The sequence below is a fragment of the Triturus cristatus genome, chromosome 11 (genome assembly GCF_964204655.1).
Source record: "Triturus cristatus chromosome 11, aTriCri1.1, whole genome shotgun sequence".
NCBI classification, from domain to species: Eukaryota; Metazoa; Chordata; class Amphibia; order Caudata; family Salamandridae; genus Triturus; species Triturus cristatus.
In genome coordinates this window covers 932,410,474-932,435,323 of record NC_140594.1, presented here as the reverse complement: position 1 = coordinate 932,435,323, position 24,850 = coordinate 932,410,474, and the positions used below count along the sequence as shown (strand labels likewise).

The window sequence follows — 24,850 nt, the reverse complement described above, 5'->3', positions numbered from 1 at the left end:
TCCACTTACTCGAACTCAAAAACAAGTGAGATTGTCAAGTCCCAACCCCAGGAAGGGGAGGGGCTTTATAGGAGCAGAAATCCAGGCGTCTCCTTATCCATCTATCAGCATTCCGTCCCAAGGGATTCTGGGACATGTAGTCCGCTGTGCGCCATTTACCAATAGACCTGGTAACATGCATACAGGGGAAAAGAGCCTTAACTGTAGGTGCAGGGAAACCCATCTTTCCTGACCTACGCTGAAGAATCGCGACACTCTGCCTGGTCAGGCCCTTCACAGGGGCTGAGTTCATCTCCCTCAGAAGACCGACTCTCACTGGGAGTTTGGGAGGAGGATTAGTCCTTACCCTTCCTGCTCCTTCTCTTAGGAGTCAGCTGGTTCATTGTTCCACGACCCAGTACTCCCTCAGTGCCTAGCTGTTTGAACTGAGCCCTGGTGACAGCAAATGCGCCGGCAGACATTCCCTTCATCTCTGCATGTGTCCTCAACTTCACTTCAGACCAAGCTGAAGTTTCCAAATCATTGCCCAACAGACAATCTACAGGTAGATCTAGGGAAACCACAACTCTTTTATGGCCAGTTACCCCTCCCCAGCTGAGATTAACAACTGCCGATGAGTGATCAGTCCTGATATTGCTGGCGTTGGTCACTTGGTGAAGTTGGCCAAGTATGATCTGTTCAGGGGACACTAGTTTCTCTGTCACCATTCTGACGCTGGCCTGTGTCCCTGTAAGCCATAGCTTCTTGATAATTGATTAAAGGTTGTTGTTTTTGCTTGCCCCAAGTTAGTGGGACTTACAAGTAAAGTGGCATGGTCCATGCCACTGTCACAGACAAGGACAGCCTCAGTGGGTGTTCTGACTAGTCCATAACCCACTTCAGAACTCAAGGTTAACCCTACTAATCCCTTGGGGGCTGTACTATCACTTTTACTGGTGCTAGGGGGGCTAGTTGCCTTAGGGGCAGTGGTAGTAGCTTCCTTTGTGTAGGCCTTAGGACAATGAGAATCCCTTGGCCTATGGCCTTTGTCCTTACACGGCTAATACCAATGTTTCTTTCCAGAGGAAGTGAAGGATTGGGACCCACACCCAGAGGCAGGGTTTTGGGGACCTTTTAAAGACTCCTTTTTAGGTCGAGCCTAGAACAGCGCATGCGCTGTTGCTCGAATTTTTGTAAGAGGATTTTCAAAGTGCTGCAGCCGCTGGCCTAAAGTCTGCGTGCATGTGCGCGTAGCTGCCATATGTCTCCGTCACGGGTACTGTACTTCATGAAGGCGCTTTTGCTATAATCGGGCACCGGCGCTTTACTTTTAGTGTTAAAAATAAAGCGCCGGTGCTGCGATTATAGCGAAAGTAAAGAAATAGATGCTTGTTTCTATTTCTTTACCTTTGGTATAATAGCGGCTCCGGCGCTTTACTTTTAATGTTAAAAATAAAGCGCCGGTGCCACGATTATAGCAAAAGTAAAGAAATAGAAAAAAACATCTATTTCTTTACAAAGAACAAGCATTGGCATAGCCAATAGGTCTCGCTTTTGGGACCTTATAAGTATTTATTTACGCAGCACAATTTCTTTGGTGCAACAACTGTTGCATGGCTAAACACTTACAAGGTCACAAAGGCGAGACCTATTGGCTATGCCAATGCTTGTTGTCTTTGCCTTTCTCCCCACCCTTCTCTTGGGCCTTAGAAGAATCTCGCTTCTTCTGGTTACTTCCACCACCATTATTTTTCTTCTTAACACTGGTTTGGACCCAGGTGTCTGCCTTTTTTCCCAATTCTTGGGGAGAGTTCAGATCAGAGTCCACCAGATACTTGTGCAGTTGCTGATGCTGACAATTATTAAAGATGTGCTCCCTCATCAACAAATTGTACAATCCCTCATAGTCATACACCTTGCTTCCATGAATCCAGCCTTCCAGAGCCGTAATAGCATTGTCTATAAAATCAACCCTGTCTTGGGTGTGTGCCTTCTGTTTGTCCCTAAAATTAAACCTGTGTTGCTCATTGGTTACACTAAACCCATCTATGAGGGCACTCTTCAAGACTGAGTAATTATCTGCATCCTCTTCTCTAACAGTAATGAGCTTGTCTCTACCTCTGTTAGCAAAGGAGAGCCACAGGATAGCTGCCCAGTCCCCTTGGGTAACCTTCTGAACTTTACAGGCCTTCTCCAAAGCAGTAATCCATTTATGGATGTCATCCCCTCCTGGTAAGGAGGGACTATCCTGCTTAGGTTCCTAATTTCAAAGGAAGTTTCCCTGTCTCTAGGTACACTAGTGCTGCCACCATGGGACTCTAGTCCCAAATTCTTCATAGCCCTCTGAGCTGCTGGGTCTCCTTGTCAAGGGCCAACTGTTCTTGCTTGAGCTTGGCTTTCTCAAGTTTGAGTAGGTGGTTCTCCCTCTCTAAGGAGTCCACCCTCTTGCTAGTGATGGAGGTCCCTATGGAATTGCTAGAGGCATTGGAATTGACAGAGGAGCATCTAGACCTTCCCTGCAATCTCTGCACCCTCCCAGGAGGACTAAAGTTGGTCCTACCTCTAGGGACTCTCTCTGTACCATCTGTACTATTCCCTAGGGGGTCCTCGTTCACCAGTGTGGAGTCATCAGATTCCTGGTCATGCTCCGAATTGAGGTCACTAGGAGGAACCCCTCCCGACCCATCTTCTGGAGCATCCCCACCCATTTTGTCCTGCCGTTCTGACCTATCCGGATTCTGGAGGTCACCCTGCAGAAGCAGCTTTAAGAGTTGCTTAGTGGTAGGGTTGCTACATGTCTTTTTCTTTTTAGAGGTAAACCGGGTCCTTAGTTTCTGAAACTTCAGACCACTGTATCTAGAGGGTTGGCTCCCACTGGGATCCATAATTAAAGACATCTTGACTAGGTGTAGTGTGGTGTTGCACCTACCTACCCTAGTGAAAACTAAACTTCAAAAGATTTGAGAAAGAGTTCTTCTTTGCCTTTAAAAACCAATCTAAAAGTTCAGTAGAACTTTCTGTCACAAAAATATTTTTATATGTGCCTCATGCTAGTGATGGTTTTTCATTTAACCCACACCTAGATTAGCTGGTTAAAGCAGTACATGCTTAATTCCCAACCGCTGCGCACCAATGTATGAGTCTGGCTTAGTAGTAGTAGTAAATGAACTTTATTCGGTATCCAAGTACCATCATAGTGCACATGTGCATAAAAATTACAAGAGACATTTCATAAAACCAATGTAAAAGATGTTACAGCACAGTTCATTACAAGAGAGGCGGCACCATTCAGAATTTCATTTACTTTGGACGTTATTTATATGCCAGATGGAAGCAGAAATCAGACCAATGTGCAAATTGAGCAGTGGATACTTAAATAGATACAAAAAAAGCTTAAAAAACTATCTTCAGCAATATATATATTAAATCAATGTTAAAAAGCAAAAGAAAGACTTAATCACTTGGAGGCACAGGCAATAATTTACCACGTTTGTACCATGCCGTCTGTAAAAAATTTGCTCGTAGTAATAGCTATTATTGGAGTTGACGCTCCTGAGTATTCTAAGGGCCACTATATATTTTGTGACCTTTAGATTTTTACATACGGGAATAATCCATTTACGGAACGGGCTGTGATAGCTTGGACAGAATAATAATATGTGAGCCTCATCTTCATCTGATAAGCCACATGCCCGGACAAGTACTAGCATCGAGGGACTTGCGCCATTGGCTTGTTACAGATCTTAAAGGCAAGGTGCCAAGACGAAAACTGATGAAAAGGCTCTAGAGGGGAGGAAATAAAATGTACAAATTCCTCATAACGAGGGATCGGCTTAATATCTAAAAATCGGTTTGTTAGTTTGCCAATTGAATGGTTATTTAAATGATCCAATAGCTAGATTTTAAAGAGTTAAGGTCAGTCTTACAGTGTCTTTCCAGGTAGATCTATAGCCTAGTCCATCCTAAGCTCTTGAACCAATCTGAGGCAAACTTGGCCTAAGGCATTAGTTTAGCACCCCTCATGCCCAACACTTCTACAAGGCAATCTCTAAATTCCTTCAGCTCAGGAGTGACCCATAATTGGATCCAGTAGACAAGTAGTCTAAGGGCGGCCATATCTGTAATTCTTTTAAGCCCCAAGTCATAAACAGAGGAATTAAAGGTGTGCTACTGGGACAGAGACCAGTCTTCTGACGAATCTATTTTCTGCAGCAGTAAGTTGAGAAACATAAGTGCATCATCAAGTCTCAGCTCCATATAGAGCTGCCCCTTGAGCTTTGCCGTAACAGACTTCCAGGGCAGGCATTGCTGCATGGGAACTTGCTTGCCTATGCAGCCTACTAATCGCATTGGCTCTATGCTGCAATAGTAGTGAACTTTTCTTTAGCTGGTCGTTCCACTTCATGTTCTCCAGTAGTCAAAGCTCCTAACCCTCTCAAGTACCTCATCCCCAGCCTGTATGATACAGTTTTTAACCGCAGTGGATGAGTGTGTGATGTAGTGTTGCTGTGGGTTGAATTTGAGGTACTAGATGATGTTAGTGACATAGAAATAATAGAGGAGATTGAAAGCTATCTAGCTAGTGGGGGTTTGATGCAAGAATGGAGGCATGGACTATGGTAATATGCTAATGGCTTTTATGAATGAAGGGCTGTTCTCCAAACGTCAGGTGGTTCAAAATACGGCCGAACGGCTAGGCTGTCGCCATCAACCCATTCTCAGAAGCCTCCACTGGCTGCGCATAAAAAAAAAGTGATCACTGTTTAAACTTTTTTGTTTGGTCCACAAATCTCTTTATCGGAATGGACCACAATACCTACAGAAAAAACTAAAATGGTTTGCCCCCACTAGGAGTCTCTGGTCTAGCGAGAAATGTTTGTTACATTTTCGCCGCATCCGTACTGTTAGATATGGGGGCAGAGCCTTCTCGCACTTAGCTCCTCAGCACTGGAACCAGCTTCCACCACATCTATGTGCCTGCACTGATTTTCGACAGTTTAAAAAAAGCTCTTAAACATGGTTGTTTTAGCCTTGCTATTCCGTTTATAATTCAGAAGACCCGAATTCTGTTGCCTCTTAACCTGTGGTATTGCAGGAAATGCTTTTCAGCGTGATTTGTTGCCATTAATAAGCAACAATAGCAGAACATAACATGATGGATGCTTGTTTGCTGTCACTGATATAATTTCTGATCTTGTTTATCTTTTAGATATGGAAGTGATAGATGGTGTTTTGCCCTTGAATGTTGGAGTAGAGTGTATGTTAGAGTTTGATTTAGTATTTAATTGCCCTGCAAAGTGCTTTGCTTCTATTGGAGGCTTCATTGATGGTAGTTTTGTAGAAGGTAGCTTTAGCGGGATCATGATGGGTTTGTGTGCTGAATAGAGTATTTCAGCTGGATTACATTGTCACAGATTTTTGTCCTGTCCCCATTCTTACCTGTGAACGGGATGCTTCTTTTTGATGAGCTCTTCGGATTACTATTTACTAAGATTTTCTGAAATATTGTATTCATTTTTGCGTTAGTGTGCATGTGTTTTTAAGGCGGCGTTTATTAGTTAGGGAGTGCATTGGTTATGGTAACTTTGATGAGTTCTCCTTAGAGAGAGTCAGTAGGGAAGCTTTTCAAGGACTCCTATGTTTGTTTTTCTCAATTAGGCTGGCCATGATGTGTTGGTGTGGAATGAAGGAGGGAGGAGGGGATGGTGAGATGGTTGGCCTAGTCCAGGGGAATGTTAATGCTGTTATGTTGAGGCTCATAATGTTGCCTTTGGATTACATGGGTTTCAGTAATGTGTTGCTCGATGTCCAGGATCTTGAAGAGCAAAACTTTCAGTTTATTATTAATGCTTAAGTTTCCTGGGATGTTAATGTATTACAGGGTTCAGGGTGCCTGGTAAAATCATGGAGGAGTTAAATAACGAAACCAGCTGCACCAAAATATTGAAATCAGACCTATGTTGTGCCATTAGAATGAGCAATTCGACAGAGCTAAACTGCCTTCACAGGCTTTGAGCAGAGGTTTCCCCCAACAACAATTTATTTTAAAAAAAGGACCTCACTTTACCAATTGCAACACAATGTTTGAAATAAGTTGCTGAAGCACTATTAAGCACTATTAAGGCTGGCTCATGAAAGCTGTGAAAGCAGCCCCTGGTTTGCAGACGCCAGGGAAATGCCTGAATGGCTAATTCGGCCTAATTTAGAACGTGAAACTTCCAGTGTTTGGGACTCAAAAGTCCTAGGTGGCACCAGCGAATTGATCACTGTGAACGAAATTTGTCAGTTCCCAACTTGGCTCTCTTTCATTCTAGAATAAATACCCTTGTCAGATTCGCAGACCTAGAATATCCCTTTTCATCATGTAGGAGCAGATAAGCTTTTCCCTTGAAGGCGGAAATTATTCAAAGATTACGAATCTTGAATCCTTCTCAGATTCACACATTTAGAATATCCTCACTATACAGTGTGAAATATTCAACCCTCGAGAGAAATGACCGTTACAATTAGTAAATATTCTTTATGTGTAATGATAATCTCAAATGTACTGTGTGAAGCACTTTTTACTTACCTTGAAGTATAGTGAGACACACAACTGGGAACTTTCACCTGCTGGTTTCCTGGTGCTTCTTCCTTTATTTGTTGACAGGTTATTACATTTCAGAATAAAAATTAGTTTAACTAGCATGTGTTTTTTCCCAAAATCTGACTCATCTGTTTTTTTCTTACTTTCAGCATTGAATATATAGACAACAGTCAACAACTTTTAACAACAGTAGTGAAGAAGATCCCATTATTAACTGAAAAAAGTAAGATAAAATAGTATTTCTTTTCCCAGATAAAGTACTGACTGAGTGTCACTAGGTAATCATTATTTGTCTTTATTTTGTTTGTGATTTATTATCCCAATTATGAAGCACATCAATATGAGTGATATGAAATGACGTCATCAAAAATTATTGAAATCTTAAACCACTGTGCATAGTGATCAGGGCACAATCTGACATATGGCAGCATGTCTTGCTCTCCATTGTGCTGATTTTTTTACATGTCACTTTGCCTGAATAGTATTCACTGCAGCCTGTGCTCTACATGTTGCATTGAAACATGTTCACCTACTGCTTTAGGTAAGGATGGATTTGAAGTGTATTTGTATGTGAAAAAAATTATCTGATTCATACTTCTTGCAAACTACTCGCCTTCTGAATATCTCCCAGATTCTAGACTAAATCAACCATTCTTATCCACAGCAATTGCTAAAGAGTATTCCAGTCACAGTTTTGGCCACACCACATGTGATGGCATCAGTCTATATATAGTGCATCATGGAGTGCTTGTGCCAGGCCTTGCTTTCAAGGCCTTATGGATGTGGGTCCAGAGCTCTTTGTTGTCTCCCCAAAAAGTTCCTCAGTTTGTTTCAGCAACTGTTTCAAATGCTACCTAAGTTCTCTGGATTTAAAACATGCTAATAAAGTCGCAAGATGGTTTTATTGGATCCGCACTTCATCTGCATGTGTCTAGGAGCTGGCGATGATCCCTCAGCCTGCCACTGCTGTTCATCCACTAATTGCATGCACCCAGTGGCAAAGCACCCAGTTGTGATCATCTGGTTATTGATGAAGTGAAACTTGACCCAGTAAGGAACCCCTTCAATAGTTTAGCGATCAGTAGTCTGTATGCTTCCCAGTGGATTCTGAAGGTTAGCCTGGATTCTGCTGATATGATGGCTCTATCCATGGCTCCACTAGCCACCCTATGCAGACAGCGACTTCACAAGAGATGTTCAGACAGCATTAATTGAAATGTCGATGATAAGAGAGTGTAGGTATATATGTATATGTTTCTCTATAGCACGAATGTAGCCAAAAGGAGTGATGTAAAAGATCAAAGACAAACAAGCATAAAGTAAGTGAGTGATGGGAGAGGTAGCCAGGTTGTGGACAGGTAATGCACTGTGATGCAGTGTTTTTTTAAAGAGCTGAGTCTTCAACTCTTTCCTAAATTGGAGCAGAGTTGGGGGCGGTCCTGATGGATACGGGGATATTGTTCCAGATCCTGGGTGCAGAAATGGAATGGGCCTGGTTGTTTGTTTTTTCTTATTTACACTTCTGCTGTCTAGTGGTGTCCTAGATGCAGAAGAGGCTGATCTTCATAAGTTGCTGGCAATGAGTGTTTTGTAAATGAGTCCGCTGGTTTTGAAGATCGTGTTGGCTGACGAGGAGGTAATGGAGTTCTGTCATGATGAGGATGATGTGATCATATTTCTTCAGGCCCTGCATGAGATGTGCTACGGTGTGTAAGATTCCTTTAAGGGTTGCCAGTGTAGGGTTTGGGAGGCCATGGAGCAGTGTGTTACCACTATCCAGATGCAAGAGTACAGGGTCTTGAACAGCACTATTGAAGTCACTTTCTAGAAGAAATAGTTTCACTTTCTTTAGAAGAGTGAGTTGGTATCAGACTGTCTTTGTTTTTTGGCAATGTGTTCCTTTTTTTTAAACACAATTTTAATGAAGTTTTCACATTACATTGTATAATCATATCTTAGAACTTGGCAGTGCTGAATATATTATTATGGCAACAATCCGTTTTCCAGGTAAAGCGACTGTGTAATGAATTACATATAGTTTCATTAAGATACTGACTACCGGTGGTAGGACCGAGCTTGTAGTATAGAAGTTCGGATCATTCTTCTAAATAAACATCCAAATATACCAAGATACAGTTCCAAAAAGTGATTTGTTACTCATTAAAGTATTACAAACAACAAAAAAGAAAAGAAAACCTTCTACTACTACCCCCCACCCCCCTGGTTCACTGGTGACCTGAGTGTACAAGGCTACAAGAATAGGTTGCATTCGTATTTATAATAACAAACGAGTCCTGTAAAGCGTGTAAAATTGCAATTCCCTAGGCATAAATAAATAGTAGTATAACAATTATAAATCTGAAAGAGACAGCAAAGCTGGAAGAGAGCCAGCGGTCGTCAGCGGACCCCGCGGTGTAGGCTCAGATTCAAGCGTTAGTCTCGGAATATCACAGGGAAGCGGACAGGGAGGTGCAACATATGGGCAAGTATGCTACGGCCCGTGCGTACGGGGAGAGCGAGCGCCCAGGCTCCCTGCTTGCGAGGATACTGCGTAATAACAGGAAGCCCCTGGTCATCGACGAGTTGATAACGGGGGCTGGCAAAGTGGTCACTGGGGAGGAGGCGATCAGCGCCGAGTTCAGGGACTAGTTCGCGGGGCTTTATACAGCCAAGTCCGCTCTGATGGAAGAGGAAATAGAGGATTACCTCAGTTATATCAAAATGCCCTTTTTATCCGAGTCTCAGAGGGAGTTTCTGTCGCTCCCCATACAGCAGGACGATATTTTGGAGGCACTAGAGGGAATGAGGTCTGGCAGCGCCCCTGGGGCCGATGGGCTGACGGTGGCATTTTATAAAGCATTCAAGGATAAGCTCCTCCCCCATCTGATCACCTTATTCGATGGCATATGCCAGGATGGCTACATGCCGGACACTATGCGTGAAGCACTTCTAGTCACCATTTTGAAACCGGGGAGGCCCCCTAACGTGTGTGGATCATACCGGCCGCTCTCACTCATCAATGTAGATGCGAAGTTGTATGCCAAGGTGTTGGCCACGCGTCTGGCGCTGTTGGTGCCGGAACTTGTGGCGCCGGAGCAGGCGGGATTTATACCTGCCAGAAATCTTACATACAATATCCGTACGGTACTGGGGACCATGCAACATGTGCGACCGAAAAACCAGGCCTTGGCCCTTTTCCTGGATATGGAAAAAGCGTTTGACTCGGTGGAGTGGCCCTTTATGGTACGGGTGTTACGTAAGATTGGATTGGGGGAGCCCTTTTTGCAGATGCTGGGAGCATTATACTTTCAGCCCACAGCCAGGCTACGAATGGGCGACCGGGTTACAGACGCCTTCAGGGTCAGTAGGGGGACCAGGCAAGGCTGCCCTCTCTCCCCTCTCCTTTACGCCTTGGTGGCGGAACCCTTGGCGTGCGCTATCAGGGAGTACCACCGCTACGAGGGCATTAATTTTCCCACCTACCAGATTGGTATCTCCACATATGCAGACGACACGTTGCTATATGTCCGGGACCCGGAGGAGAATCTCTCGTCTATATTACGGGAGGTGGTCAGGTTCGGAGCGTTGTCCGGCCTTAAGGTGAATTGGAGCAAGTCACTGGCGTTCCCGTTGACGCCGGTCACTGTGCCGTTTCCAATGGACTATCCACTGCAATGGACAACGGACTCGGTCAGGTACTTGGGGATACGGCTTCATAAAGACCCTGAGGTGCTGCTCAGAGAAAATTATGGAGTGGCGTACGCCAAATTGGTCGAGGATGTAGAGTCGTGGAATCGACTGCCCCTGTCCCTGCTGGGCAGAATAGCCATCATGAAAATGGTCATCTTGCCGAGATTCTTGTTCCTCTTCTCCAACATCCCCATTGTTTTGTCTAAGGCCTTTTTTAAGCAGCTGACCCAAACTCTAATTAAGTTGGCCTGGGGTGGCAGACAGCCTAGAGTGCAATGGAAGGTGTTAACTCTTCCGTACGAAATGGGAGGGCTGGGGGCTCCTGACATGGAGAGATATTACAGGGTAGCGCAGGCGGCGCACCTACGCGCGTGGATACATGCCGGCACGGATATCCCCCATGTCACCTTGGAGCGCCTGTTCGTGGACCCGCTCCCCTTGCCTGCGGTCGTTTGCCAGCCAGTGGACCGCTCGGTGGGACGACTGGACTCCCTCAAGGCCACGACTCATGCATGGCAGGCGTTAATGAGGGCGCACGACTGTTCACTTTTGTACTCCCCTATGCTGCCGGTGGAATGGGCGATTTGGCTCCCCCCACTGCGGGAGAGGGGAGTGGTACAGGCATTAGGCGCATTGGGAATCGTGCAGATGGAGGATTTATTCACGGACGGGGTTGCCAAAACGTGGGACCAGCTTGGGCTGGCTCAATCTACCCCCACGCTCCTGCAGCGCTTTCAGTTTCATAGGGTTCGTAGAGCACTATCGGTCGCGCTGGGCCCGGGCATGGTAGAACCCCCGGAGGTTCCGGAACTTACTTACATTATCAAAACGGTAGCGCCGCCCAAATTGATCTCGAATCTTGAAAGAATAGGAGACCGGCAAACGGCGCGTAAGTACACCACGGCGCGGCTAGCCTGGCAGGGGGACCTGCAATTAGAGTTCACAGACGAGATGTGGAGGTATTGCTGCGTCAGCACCAAGACGATATCACTCAACGGCCGGCACAGATTAGTACACTTTAAGTACTTACAGAGGGTGTATTATACCCCGGAAAGATTGCATAGGTACGGGCTCAGGACATCAGCAGAGTGCGAGCGATGCCATTTCCCGGTGGCAGACTTTATGCATATGGCTTGGCACTGCCCGGGAATTGCTAAGTTTTGGACTGAGGTGTTTACTGCGTTGGGCCGGGTCTTGGGCATTGAGATTACCCCCAACCCAGCCTTGGCGCTTCTGGGGTATTCCCGGCCCCTTCCGGTGGCGTTGCGACGCTTAGTAGACATGGCGCTGCTGATCGCTAGAAGGGCTGTAGCAATCTGTTGGATGAGGGGGCACCTCCCCACCAAGAAACGGTGGGCCAGTGATATTCTGTATTGCAGTACACAGGCTGAGACGTATAGTGAATTGCTCCCGCCTAAAAGTCGTCCCAAGAATTTCTGTTGGTTATACAGAACGTATCTGACGGCTGAGGCCCTGGTATCAACTGGCGGGGGGAGTGCACAGGGGGAGGAGCTTGATGCACGTACTCTTGCCGAGTGCGCCCTGGCTTCTGATCCGGCCTTAGGGTGACCGTGTGGAAGAGTGGCTTTGGCTCGCGAGTTGGGATGGTCGATTGTCTGAGGGGCATGTGGGAGGGCCTATAGTAGACCCCACGGGGCCCTTGGGGCGGAGGCAACGGGAGAGTAACTGCGCAGTATGGAGGGGTATGCTGACTGATAGTGGTAGAGTGCTGCGACTGGCTGAGTTGGGCCGACGTGACTGTGGACACACACAGGCGGGGAAGGATGACCAGAGGAGACAGTGAACGTGCGATGGGAGGGTGGGGGGTTGGGGGTTGGAGGTGCGATTGGATTTCTATGGAGTGTGGCTGGGTCGGCCAGTTCAAGCTGACAGTGTATGACTCCCCGAGATGCCCACATGCTACTATATAGGCTGGAAGTGGCGTAGTGGCACTACGCAGTCAGGCTCAGGAGGATGTTCTTGTAACACGTTGGGTAATTGAGATGCCGCCGGTCCTCCGGGATGTCGGCTGACTGGCTGTGTTAGTGACCGTGAGGAGACCCGCCCGATTGGCGGAGCCCTGTTATTGTTAAGTGATTTGCGGGCAGCTGGCCCGGTGTACCTTCTTCATGCAAATAAAGGTTTTTGAAATGCAAAAAAAAAAAAAAAATCTGAAAGAGACACGTTAGTGATAGATTTCTTACCTTAGAATATCCCCAGGCATCAAACTGGATCCGGAAAGTTTTCGCCAGCAGTACCCCTGCGCGTAGGTAGGCGTCGTCGTACGGCTCCGCGTACATCGCTGGCATCGTAGCCGCCGGGATGACATCATCGAAGCTACTTAGACGCTCCCACGCGCGCTGACGTCAGTTCTTTCTTTTTCCGCGCAGCAGCGCAGATCCGAGAGAGGGCGGTACCCCTAGTTAAAAGTTTTAACTTGGTTTCTGACAACTTGTTTTTTCGAGTACTCGACTCCTGGTGCAGTAGGAATGCCCGGGTTTAGGTCCTATAGGGCCTGCCGCCGGAACATGTCGGTAGCGGACCCCCACGACGTGTCTCTTTTGCTTGGGGCACGCCCATGACCCCGAGGCGTGCCCCCAATTGTCGGGCCATGGCGCTGAAAGCTTTGCGGGAGCATTCCCGAAAGTTGTTGGGGGTCCGGCAATCGGTTCCGCGCCAATCGAGGTCCCGCTCCCGTGGGAGGTCGAAGGACCAGTCGCGGAGTCGTCAGCATCGCTCGCCGGAATCGGGGACAGGTAGGTCACGGCGCCATAAAAAGTCGAAGAAGCGATGCCGCTCTTCTTCTACCCCTCACTGGTCGCGGGACGTGGTGGAGGGGGCGGGCGGTCACTCCTACTCAGCTCCGTTGGAGCCTCCGTTGTTGCCTGCGGCCTACCCACCCTTTCCAGGCCCACACGCGACTTCGGAAGAGGTACAGGCCTTTGTGTCGGCCTTGCGCCATTTGTTTGCCCCATCGGGTCCCTCTGGAGCGCCTTCAGGCCCCGTGGACCCTTTGGGTGGATCTGCCCTGCGGCACTGCCGGCTCCGGCCTCGGTGCCAGGCGCGGTGGTGCCGCTGGCGCCGGATGGCGCCGACCCAGGATTGGTCACTTACCTCCCCAAACCCGATTCCATTTCTTGGTGGGGAATTTGTCCCGTTTCCCAAGGCACCTCGTCCTTACCGGCATCCTCAACAACCGGTGGACGAAGGGGAGTACCTTCTAGCAGCTCAATGCGAGAATGAGCCTGAATGGGAAGGCGACATGGAGGGTCCAGTGGATCTGGATTTCTCTCCACACCCTAGTACACTGTCCCCTTCTTCCGGGGCTATGGAGGAGGTTGGGACTTTTTCAGTGGTGTTGCGTAGGGCGGCTGAGGCTCTTAACTTCGTGCTCCCTTCTGTACCTATAAGGACCAATCTCCTGACCGAGGTGCTGCAGCCACCGCCCTCCTCTACGGAGCTGCTGCTGCCTTTCAACGACATCCTGTTGAGCACCTGAACCAAACCTAACTCAGGGGTCCCTGTAGATAAGGGTGTGGCACGCCGCCATCGCCTGGCGCCGGGCGACCCCAGCTTTCTCACTCAACACCCGACGCTTGAGAGTCTGGTTGTTCATGCTTCTGCCTCGCCGAACGCATTCCCTTCTGCTCCTCCGGACAAGGAATCTAGGAAACTGGGGCAGTTTGGGGAAAAGATTTTCACGTCTGCCAGTTTCGGGTTGTGAGGGGTGAATACTGCGTGCCTGTTGGGCCGCTGTTCCCATTCTGTGTGGAACACCGTGGCACAGGTGCTTCCTCAGTGCCCTGTGGAAGCACGGGCGGTTCTCTCCCAGGCCATTACCGAAGGGAGGGATGCTGGTAAATTTGCTATCCGTTGTGGGCTTGACCCGGCCGATTCCCTCAGCAGGGCACTTTCCACAACAGTGGCGCTCTGCCGTTGCGCTTGGCTCAGAACTACTGGCTTCTCCGAGGATGTTCAGAACACTTTGTTGGACATGCCCTTTGATAGCACTCGCCTCTTTGGTGACAAGGCAGATAGCACCCTGGAACGCTTTAAGGACTCTCGGGCTATGGCCCAGTCCTTGTGTCTCGCCACCACGCGTACAACGCGGTCCACTTTTCACTCCTTTCGAGGTCAGGGTCGAGGCATCCAAGCACGTTCCTTTCAGACCCGCAAGCCTGCGAAGCCGCAATCTCAGCGCAGCCGCGGACGTGTGACCTGCCGAGGTGGGTCCAGAGGGCAGCGGGCAGGTCAATCCACCACCGCACCTACCGCCGCCGCCTCAAAACCTTCCTAGTCCGGTGTTTCAGGCCCACCAGACACCAGTGGGTGGCAGGATTCGCCATCACCTTCCCCACTGGCGCACCATCACCTGGACAGGTGGGTTCTGCAAATAGTCCGAAGGGGCTACTCCCTTCCCTTCGAGTCTACCCTTCCAGTCTTGTCGCCTCAGTACCACTGCATGTCGGGGGATCACTTGGTACTTCTCCAGCAGGTAGTTGCGGCCCTCTTGGCCAAAGGGGCCATCAAGCGCGGTTCAATGCCAGATGTAGGTCATGGTTATTATTCCCACTACTTCCTTGTTCCAGAGAAGGACAAGGGCCTTCGTCCTATCTTATACCTCCGGAACGTCAATCGCTTCCTCCGGAAATAGAAGTTCAAGATGCTCACGCTTGCTCAGGTCTTGTCTGCCGCAAGACTGGCTGGTAGCACTGTACTTGCAGGACACTTACTTTCATATACCCATCCTGCCGGCCCACCGGCGTTACCTACGGTTCACGGTAGGCCACGAGCATTTTCAGTTCACCGTGCTCCCTTTTGGCCTTACCAGCGGCCCTCGGGTGTTCACGAAAGTCATGGCGGTGGTCGCAGCTCATCTGCGCAGATCAGGCAGTCGTCTCCCACCTCCAGACTACGCCCGACCTCCTGCATTTGCTGGGGTTTTCCATCCATGTGCCAAAGTCGCACCTGATTCCCTCTCAGAAGCTCCTCTTCATCCGAGCGGTTCTGGATACGACGCAGTTTCGGGTTTATCCTCCCGAACTACAAGTCCGGGACATTCGGGCTATGATTCCAATCTTTCGGTCCTGGTCCTGGGTTTTGGTCAGGAAGACTCTGAGGCTGCTGGGCCTCATGGCCTCCTACATGCTGCTGATCTGTCATGCCAGATGGCATATGCGGGCTCTGCAGTGGGACCCGAAGTTCCAGTGGAAGCAGCATCGGGGGAACCTGTCCAAATACGTCCAGATCTCGGAGGGCACTGCTCAGGACTTGCAGTGTTGGCTCACGAACCAGCGTTGGGTCAGCGGCAGATCCCTCTCCCTTCCCCAACCGGAGCACACAGTAGTGACGGACGCATCCCTCCTGGGATGCGGCGGCCACATGGGAGAGACGGAGATCAGAGGCCTCTGGTCTCCGACGGAGTCCAAGCTTCATATCAATCTTTTGGAGCTCAGGGCGATCCTAATTGCACTGAAAGCATTCCTTCCCTCGGTCAAGGGGAGAGTAGTGCAGGTGTTCACAGACAACACCACCGCCATGTGGTACTGCAACAAGCAGGGCGGGGTGGGGTTGGCGACCCTATGTCAGGAGGCACTACGTCTCTGGACGTGGCTGGAACGTCAAGGCATTTCCTTGGTGGTTTAACACCTGGCAGGTACACTGAATGCCAGGGCGGACGAACTCAGCAGCAGGTGCATGTTGGATCACGAATGGTGTCTTTACTCGGAGGTGGTGCAAGGTCTCTTTCAGCAGTGGGGAGAACCTTGGTTAGATCTATTCGCCACCGAAGAGAACGCGTAATGTCAGCAGTTCTGCGCGTTGGAGTTTACTAGGCAGCACTCGCTCGGTGACGCTTTTCTTTGTGAGTAGAGTTGCGGTCTATTGCACGCCTTTCCGCTTATACCACTTCTGCCCAGAGTGCTGAAGAAGATCAGACGCGACCGGGCCTAAGTCATTCTTGTGGCGCCGGACTGGGCTCGAAGAGTTTGGTATCCCGAGCTACTCAGTATGAGCATGGATCCCCCGATCCGACTGCCTCTTCGGGGGGATCTCCTGTCGCAGCAACAGGGGACGGTCCTCCACCCGAACCTGTCCAGCCTCCACCTCCCTTTTTTTTTTTTAAAACAATTTTTATTAGTTTTTCCCCAACTATAGCATCCTGAAATCCGCGTTACATACAATAATCTTGTGTAGGAGAACCAGGCAAGTGATGACAGTACAAAAGAGAGCAGTTCCACAACAGTGCCATTCCTAACCCCCCACCCCGTTCCTCTCTACCCCCACCCCCCCCCCGTCAGTGTGTCCAGCCTCCACCTCCTTGCATGGAGATTGAGCGGTGACAGCTGATTCCATTTGACTTGCCTCCTGAAGTCTGTAATGTAATTCTGGCAGCCAGGCTTCACTCCACTAAAACGGTATACGTCTGTCGGTGGAAAAAATTTGTGGCATGGTGCACAGCGAAAGCTGTAGATCCTCTTGCTGCCCCTCTTTCTGAGGTCCTATTGTTCCCTCTTTCTTTGGCGCAGCAGGGCTCTGCTCTGGGCACTGTCAAGGGCTACCTTTCTGCTCTTTCAGCCTTTCTTAGGCTGCCTGATCAGCACTCTCTTTTCAAGTCCCCGGTTGTCAATAGATTTCTCAAAGGCCTTACTCACTTTTTCCCTCCTATTCCTTTTGTGATGCCTCAATGGGACTTAAACCTGGTTCTCACACACTTGATGTGCACTCCCTTTGAGCTTCTTCATAATTGTCCTTTGTGGTTATTAACTTTGAAAACTGTCTTCCTGGTGGCCATCACCTCCGCTCGGCGGGTGAGTGAGCTCCAAGCTTTTTCCTGTAAACCTCCTTTCCTGCCGATTCATCCGGACAAGGTTGTGCTTCGAGCATGGCCCTCCTTTTTACCAAAAGTAGTCTCTGCCTTTTATCTCTGGCAAACTGTCACTCTGCTAACTTTCTTTCAGCCTCTGCACCCTTCAAGAGAAGAGGAGAGGCTCCACCGTCTGAACCCAAAATGTGCGCTTTTGTTCTATCTCAACCGCATTCAACAGTTCCGGGTGGATGACCAACTCTTTGTTGGCTAAGTTAGTGCCAAGAAAGGTCGGGCCGTGCACAAGCAGACTATCTCCCGATGGGTTGTCTTGTGCATTAAAGCCTGTTACTCTCTGGCTAACAAAGAACCTCCGATTGGGCTACGCACCCATTCTACCAGGGCGACAGCAGCTACTACAGCATTGGGACGCGGTGTCCCCCTGCAAGACATCTGTCAGGCGGCCACTTGGGCCTCGTTGCATACTTTCACTAAGCACTATAGCCTTGACAGTCGGGTCCGGAGTGACAGCTTCTTTGGCCGTTCAGTTCTCCGTGACTTTCTGGTGTAATCTCACTTTGCTGACCCACCACCGAGGTTGGTATTGCTTGGGTAAGGAATCTATCACTAACGTGTCTCTTTTCAGATGCACAAGTTACTTACTTGTGTAACAATATATCTGTAAGACACATTAGTTAGTGATAGATTCCTTACCGCCCGCCCATCCTTCCCGTTTTGCGAACTGCTCTCTAGGGTTCAGGTCATCCCTTTCAGGGCCCTAGCTCTATTGCCCCAGTAGTCGGTCTCTGGCACGGCTCTGCGCTCCTGGAGTGGAAAAGTTGTGTACAGAACTGACGTCAGCGTGCGTGGGCGCGTCTAAGTAGCTCCAACGACGTCATCTCGGCGGCTATGACACCAGCAACGTACAAGGAGCCGTACGATGACGCCTACCGACGCGCAGGGGTACTGCTGACGAAAACTTTCCGGATCCAGTCTGACGCCCGGGGATATTCTAAGGTAAGGAATCTATCACTAACTAATGTCTCTTACAGATATATCATTACACAAGTAAGTAACTTGTGCTACAGGCTGATGCGAGTGCGCTGTTAGAGGGACGGGAGAAGTGGGTGGGTTGGGCAAATCCGGTGATGCCGAAGGAGATGAGGGGTCAATAGCTTTAAATGCCTCCAACAACTGATCCCATTCCATAGAGATAAGAATCCTACGCAAGCCACGGAGTTCCTCCAGTCTAAGAGTCACACTTTCTGCTGTGCCCCAACGTGTCATTTCTGTGTGCCAGGAGAGTGATGGAGGGGGGAGAGTGGGATTTCCATCTCATGGTGATGGCACGATTCGCCAGCAGTACTGCCAAGTCTGCAAATCGCAACTGGACCCTCTGCCCCTTCGGGCGTCTATGCAGACCCAACAGGCAGCTATCTGGTGTCTTCCAGACATCCGTGCCCATAACTTCTTGCAATCTATAACTGACTGTACGCCAGAATACTCGTAGTCGCAGGCATCCCCACAGCATATGGAGCAGGCCCGCATCTGCTTCCTGACATCTAGGAGAAGAGAGTTGCGCATTCGGGTACATACTATTAAGACGGTGCGGTGTGAGGTATGCGGCAATGTTTCCTTGATTGTGAAGTTGGTGTCCGGGATGAATCCAAGTGACTTGGCATTCAGTGAAAGTTGGAGTTTGAAGTTTGCAAGGTTTATGTCACTGAGTCAGGTTTGTACTGTTTCTTGTTCTTCGCAAATAACAAACATTCTATCTTGGTTGAACTGAGATTCAGGTGGGCACTGGCTATCCAGGTCTTTATGATGTGCAGGCATTGTTTGAGGCGTTTGATGTCTGAAGCAGAGGCAGCTTTCAGGTAGAGCTATGGATCATCATCATATTGGTGTATCTTGATGATAATATTTGTGAGTAGAGCACCAAGTGCCTCCATGTAAAAGGTGAAGTAAACAGGAAAACATTTTAAAACTCTTCAGGACTCTTTTGTGACCTGGAGGTGTCCGTATGGGCAAAGTGGTGATTTTTGGACAGGCAGGATGAGAATCAGTGAAGTTGGAGACTGAGAGGCCAGCAGGACAAACGTCTACAGGAAATGCTCTTCCCTTTCTCAATTTATGATCTGACAAGACTTAGATGCGACACCCCATTTTAAAAAGGAAAAAAAGGGTGGTAAAGATGAAAAGGCAAGAACCTTCTCCACGAAGATAACAGACTTCCTTGAATGATGTTAGAAACAAGAAGTTTGAAGTAAATTGAGATAGCGATATATAAAACGCACTCTACGCAACAAGTTAAACAGAATCCATTAACATTAGAAGATAGCCATACATGGTGAAAATACTGAGTGAGGATACAGAGAAACTTATGAATAAGAGGCAACTAAAAGCACCATTCTATCTTTTATCCGAAAGTACTGAAGGATTGCAATAATATCTTTTGCCGATTGATTGAGGCTTCAAAACAGTACCAAATTCAGACGTTTTTATAATTGGAAATTGTTGTCCTGAAGAAGGTGACGATATTTTAGAACACCGAAACGCCGCACCGACAGTCTTTTTTCAAAATATCTTTGTTTTATTATTATGTATTGTATATGTTTTTTTAATAAATAACATGGAAAAGTGTTTTTAACTGATATGGATGAATAATGAAGAATGCACTGGTTAATAAAATAGGTAAACATCTTATTCCTTTGCATCTGTGTAGTTGTTTTGTTTGACTGTGTAATCACAAAGCATTGAATTACTTTATTGTAAATTTGGTAACCTGCATAAGACTCTATCGCACACTTAGTCCCTTTTTCTCACGTTGAGAAAAGAGAGGCCCAGGAGGAGATAATCTCTTCCTAATCACATCAACAGAAGAAGGGAACTTTTGTTTTTTTGAGAATCAGTGAAGGACATTGTCAATGAATCCCATTCGAGAAACCCGGATGCGTATGAGGATGGGATGGTTGACTGTGTCTGAGGCAGCTGAGAGGTTCAGCATTATCAGGAGACAGGGGTCATCTTAATCTGTTGTTATGAGGGATTATTTTATAATGTGTAAAGTAGTAGTATCTGAAAGAAACGCGTTAGTTAGATTCCTCACCTTAGAATATCCCCAGGCGTCAGACTGGATCCGGAAGATTTTTCGTCAGCAATACCCCTTGCGTGTCGCTAGGCGTCGTCTGCGGCTCCGCGTCCGTCGTCGGCGTCGTGCGCCGGAATGACGTCGTCGGAGTACTTAGACGCCGCCCTCGCGCGCCTACGTCAGTTCTTCTTTTTTCCGCGCCAGTAAGCGCAGATCCGGGAGAGCTACCCCTTTAGTCACTTTTTGACTAACTTTTTCGATCCTTTTTGATCTTGTCTCGACTCCGGTGCCGGTAGGATGCCTGGTTTTAAAGCCTGTGCTGACTGTAGCCGCTTGATGTCGGTTACGGACCATCACCGCCAGTGCCTTTACTGCTTGGGCCTCGACCACGACGCGGAGTCGTGTTCGGACTGCAAGGCCCTGACCTCGAAGGCTAGACGAGAGCGGTCCCGTAAGCTTCTCGAGATTCGCCACTCGGCTCCGCGCCCCTCTCGATCCCGGTCCAGGAGGAGGTCCAAGGATCGGTCGCGGAGCCGCAGCCGACGTCATCATCGGTCGTCGGGATCCAAGTCTTCGGGTAAGTCGAAGCACTCCAAGAAGTCCAAGAGGCGACACCGCTCTTCGGACTCCCCTCGCCGGTCGCGCGACTCGGCCGAGGGTCCGGGTGGTTCCACCCCCGCGGCTCCGGCGGAGCCGCAGGCGCCGCGCAAGTCCCCATACCCACCGGTCCCTGGGACTGACGCGACGCCGGCGGAAGTCAGTGCCTTCCTCTCGGCCATGAGGAACCTGGCTCCGCCGTCGACGCCCGCTGGCGCGCCTTCGGGCCCCATGGACCGACTGGGCAACCTTGCCTGCCGGCGGCTCCGGCCCCGGCGCCGTCAACGGCTCCGGCCTCGACGCCGCAAGCGCCCGAGGGACCTATTCCCGAGTCCCCGCCGACGCCGGTCGACCTCGTCACGCCTCCTCCGCCGGCGTCGACACCGGTACCACCTCCGACGCCGACTCCACTCGGCGTCGAGCCCCGGTTCAGCCCCACTCTGGGCCCGGCGCCGATACGGTGTCGATGGACGCCGCGTTCGGCGCCGCTGGAGACACATTTTGTCTATCGCCCGGCTCCGATCCTTCCTCCTGCATACCAGGAATCGGATGATGGGGGTGAATGGGAGGGATCCGAGGATCCTATGGCCGCTCAGGCTCAACTGTCACAGGACTGGGCAGATGAACTGGTGGAGGCCAGTGGTTTTGATACCTCTCCGGACACTGGATTCATCTCTCCTCCGACTGTGGCTTCGGAGGAGGGTGCTGCTTTCTCTGTGGTGCTGCGCAAGGCGGCCGCAGCCCTTGGGCTTGAGCTACCTGCCGTGGCTGTGAGGACTAACGTCCTCAATGAGGTGCTTCAGTCTGCAGCAAGCTCCACTGAGCCTCTGCTGCAATTCAATGAGGCCCTCATTGATGTTCTGCAGGGCACCTGGTCCAAGCCCTCCACAGTTCCTCCTGTGGACAGGAACGTCGCCAGGCGCCACCGCCCTGCTCCGGGCGACCCCAGTTTTCTGTCCCAACACCCTACCCCCGAGAGCCTGGTTATCCAGGCCTCTACCTCCCAATCCTCCTTCCCGACCGCTCCGCCGGACCGGGATTCCAAGAGACTGGAACAGTTTGGCAAAAAGCTGTTCTCCTCCCTTAGTTTGGGCCTGCGGTCTTTGAACACCGCCTGTCTCTTGGACCGTTATTCCCACTCTCTGTGGGATACGGTGGAGGACGTGCTGCCCCTGTGTCCGGAGGAGGTCCAGACACGACTTACCCAGGCTCTGGCCGATGGGAGGGATGCAGCGCGACATGCTATCCGATGTGGGCTTGACACTACGGACTCGCTGGGTAGGGCAATTTCTACCACAGTGGCGCTTAGACGTCACGCCTGGCTGCGGTCCACGTCCTTTTCGGGCGATGTCCAGAGCACTCTCATGGACATGCCCTTTGATGGCACTCGCCTTTTTGGCGAGAAAGCGGACAGTGCGCTGAATCGCTTTAAGGACTCCCGGGCTACGGCCAAGTCCTTGGGCCTCTCGGCCCCGCGGTCGCAAACTTCCGCCTTTCGCCCCTTTCGTGGCCAAGGAAGGGGTGCCTCCTCACGTACGCCTAGCCACCAGCCGCAGAACCAACCTGGGCGCGGTCGCGGACGTGGTTTCCGCCGAGGCGGTTCTGGAGGACAACGCGGTCAGCCCACATCCAACCCGGCAGCATCCGCCTCAAAGCCTTCCTAGTCCGAGCTTTCAGGCCCATTCCACGCCAGTGGGCGGCAGAGTTCGCCATCACCTGCTCCACTGGCGGTCCATCACATCGAACAGGTGGGTGCTGCAAATCGTCCGAAGGGGCTACTCCCTCCCCTTCGAGACTACCCCTCCAGCCATGCCACCGCAGCACCACCGTATCTCGGGGGATCATTTGAATCTTCTCCACGAGGAAGTTTCGGCCCTCTTGGCCAAGGGGGCAGTCGAGCGCGTTCCGAGCCCAGAAGTAGGTCGTGGTTGTTATTCCCACTACTTTCTGGTTCCCAAGAAGGGCAAAGGGGGCCTACGCCCTATCTTGGACCTCCGGAACGTCAATGCCTTCCTCCGGAAGGAGAGGTTCAAGATGTTAACCTTGGCTCAGGTTCTAGCTGCCCTAGACCCTGGAGACTGGATGGTAGCGTTGGACTTGCAGGACTTATATTTCCACATCCCCGTCCTGCCGGCCCACCGGCGTTACCTGCGGTTCACGGTGGGTCAAGAGCACTTTCAGTTTACCGTGCTCCCCTTCGGCCTCACCAGTGCCCCTCGGGTGTTCACGAAAGTGATGGCGGTGGTCGCAGCTCATCTGCGCAGATCAGGGGTTCCAGTCTTCCCCTATCTCGACGACTGGTTGTTGAAGGCGGGCTCGCCCCAGGCAGTCGTCTCCCACCTCCAGACTACGGCGGATCTCCTGCATTTGCTGGGGTTTTCCATCAACGTGCCGAAGTCACACCTGAGTCCCTCTCAGAAGCTCCTCTTCATCGGAGCGGTTCTCGATTCGGCGCAGTTCCGGGTCTATCCACCGGAACAGCGGGTCCGGGATATTCAGGCCCTGATTCCCATCTTTCGGCCTCTATCCTGGGTTTCGGTCAGGCTAGTGATGCGGCTTCTGGGGCTGATGGCCTCCTGCATCCTACTAGTGCATCACGCCAGGCGGCGCATGCGGGCTCTGCAGTGGGACCTGAAGTTTCAGTGGGCCCAGCATCACGGCAACCTGTCCGACCATGTCTTGATCTCGGAGGGCACTGCACAGCAGTTGCAGTGGTGGCTCACGGACCGCGATTGGGTCGAGGGCAAGAGCCTCTCCCTTCCCCAACCGGAGCATGTCGTAGTGACGGATGCGTCCCTCCTGGGTTGGGGTGGCCATATGGGAGAGGCGGAGATCAGAGGCCTCTCGTCTCCGGCGGAGTCTCGTCTCCACATCAACCTGTTGGAGTTGAGAGCGATCCGACTTGCACTGAAAGCCTTCCTTCTCTCTGTCAGGGGAAGTGTCGTGCAGGTGTTCACGGACAACACCACCGCCATGTGGTATTACAACAAACAGGGCGGGGTGGGGTCGTGGACCCTTTGTCAGGAGGCTCTGCGCCTCTGGACATGGCTGGAACACCAGGGCGTCACCCTGGTGGTTCAACATCTGGCGGGCTCTCTGAACGCCAGAGCAGACGAACTCAGCAGCCGGTGCATGATGGATCACGAATGGCGTCTGAACTCCGAAGTGGCGCAAGGTCTCTTTCAGCAGTGGGGAGAGCCTTGGTTAGATCTATTCGCCACCGAAGAGAACGCGCAATGTCAGCAGTTCTGCGCGTTGGAATTTCCAAGGCGGCACTCGCTCGGCGACGCTTTTCGTCACGAGTGGAGTTGCGGTCTGTTGTACGCCTTTCCGCCTATACCACTTCTGCCCAGAGTGCTGAAGAAGATCAGGCACGACCGGGCCCAAGTCATCTTGGTGGCTCCGGATTGGGCACAAAGGTACTGGTATCCCGAGCTACTCAGTATGTTGACCGATCCTCCGATACGTCTGCCCCTTCGGGAGGATCTTCTGTCGCAGCAGCAGGGGACGGTCCTCCACCCGAACCTGTCCAGCCTCCACCTCCATGCGTGGAGATTGAGCGGCGGCAGTTGATGCCATTTGACTTGCCTCCTGAAGTCTGTGATATCATTCTGGCAGCCAGGCGTCCCTCCACAAAGACGGTATACGCCTGCCGGTGGAACAAATTTGTGGTATGGTGCACAGCAAAGGCTGTGGATCCCCTTTCCGCCCCTCTTTCTGAGGTTCTACTGTTTCTTCTTTCTTTGGCCCGGCAGGGCTCTGCCCTGAGCACCCTGAAAGGTTATCTTGCTGCCATCTCTGCCTTCTTGCGGCTTCCTGATCAGCCTTCTCTTTTCAAGTCCCCTGTAGTTACACGCTTTCTGAAAGGCATTACTCACACGTTCCCTCCTGTCCCTTTTGTAATGCCTCAGTGGGACTTGAATCTTGTTCTCACATTTCTAATGTGCGCTCCCTTTGAGCCTCTTCATAATTGTCCTCTTCGTCTGCTGACGCTTAAGACTGCTTTTCTGGTAGCCATCACCTCGGCTAGACGGGTGAGTGAGCTCCAGGCTTTATCTTCAAAGCCTCCTTTTCTCTCTGTTCATCCGGACAAGGTTGTCCT

General features: G+C 50.4%; 1 protein-coding gene across 4 annotated transcripts in view; it reads left to right on the top strand.

Annotated features, from left to right (window-relative positions):
* Positions 1-24,850, top strand: part of YEATS2 (YEATS domain containing 2) — a 1,415,500-nt gene that overhangs the window by 1,103,938 nt on the left and 286,712 nt on the right. For all 4 annotated transcript variants that reach the window (XM_085634927.1, XM_085634925.1, XM_085634929.1 and 1 more), the window contains one exon: positions 6,715-6,788. In XM_085634927.1, coding sequence (XP_085491053.1) covers positions 6,715-6,788 — 74 coding nt within the window. The remainder of the gene's footprint in view (positions 1-6,714; positions 6,789-24,850) is intronic.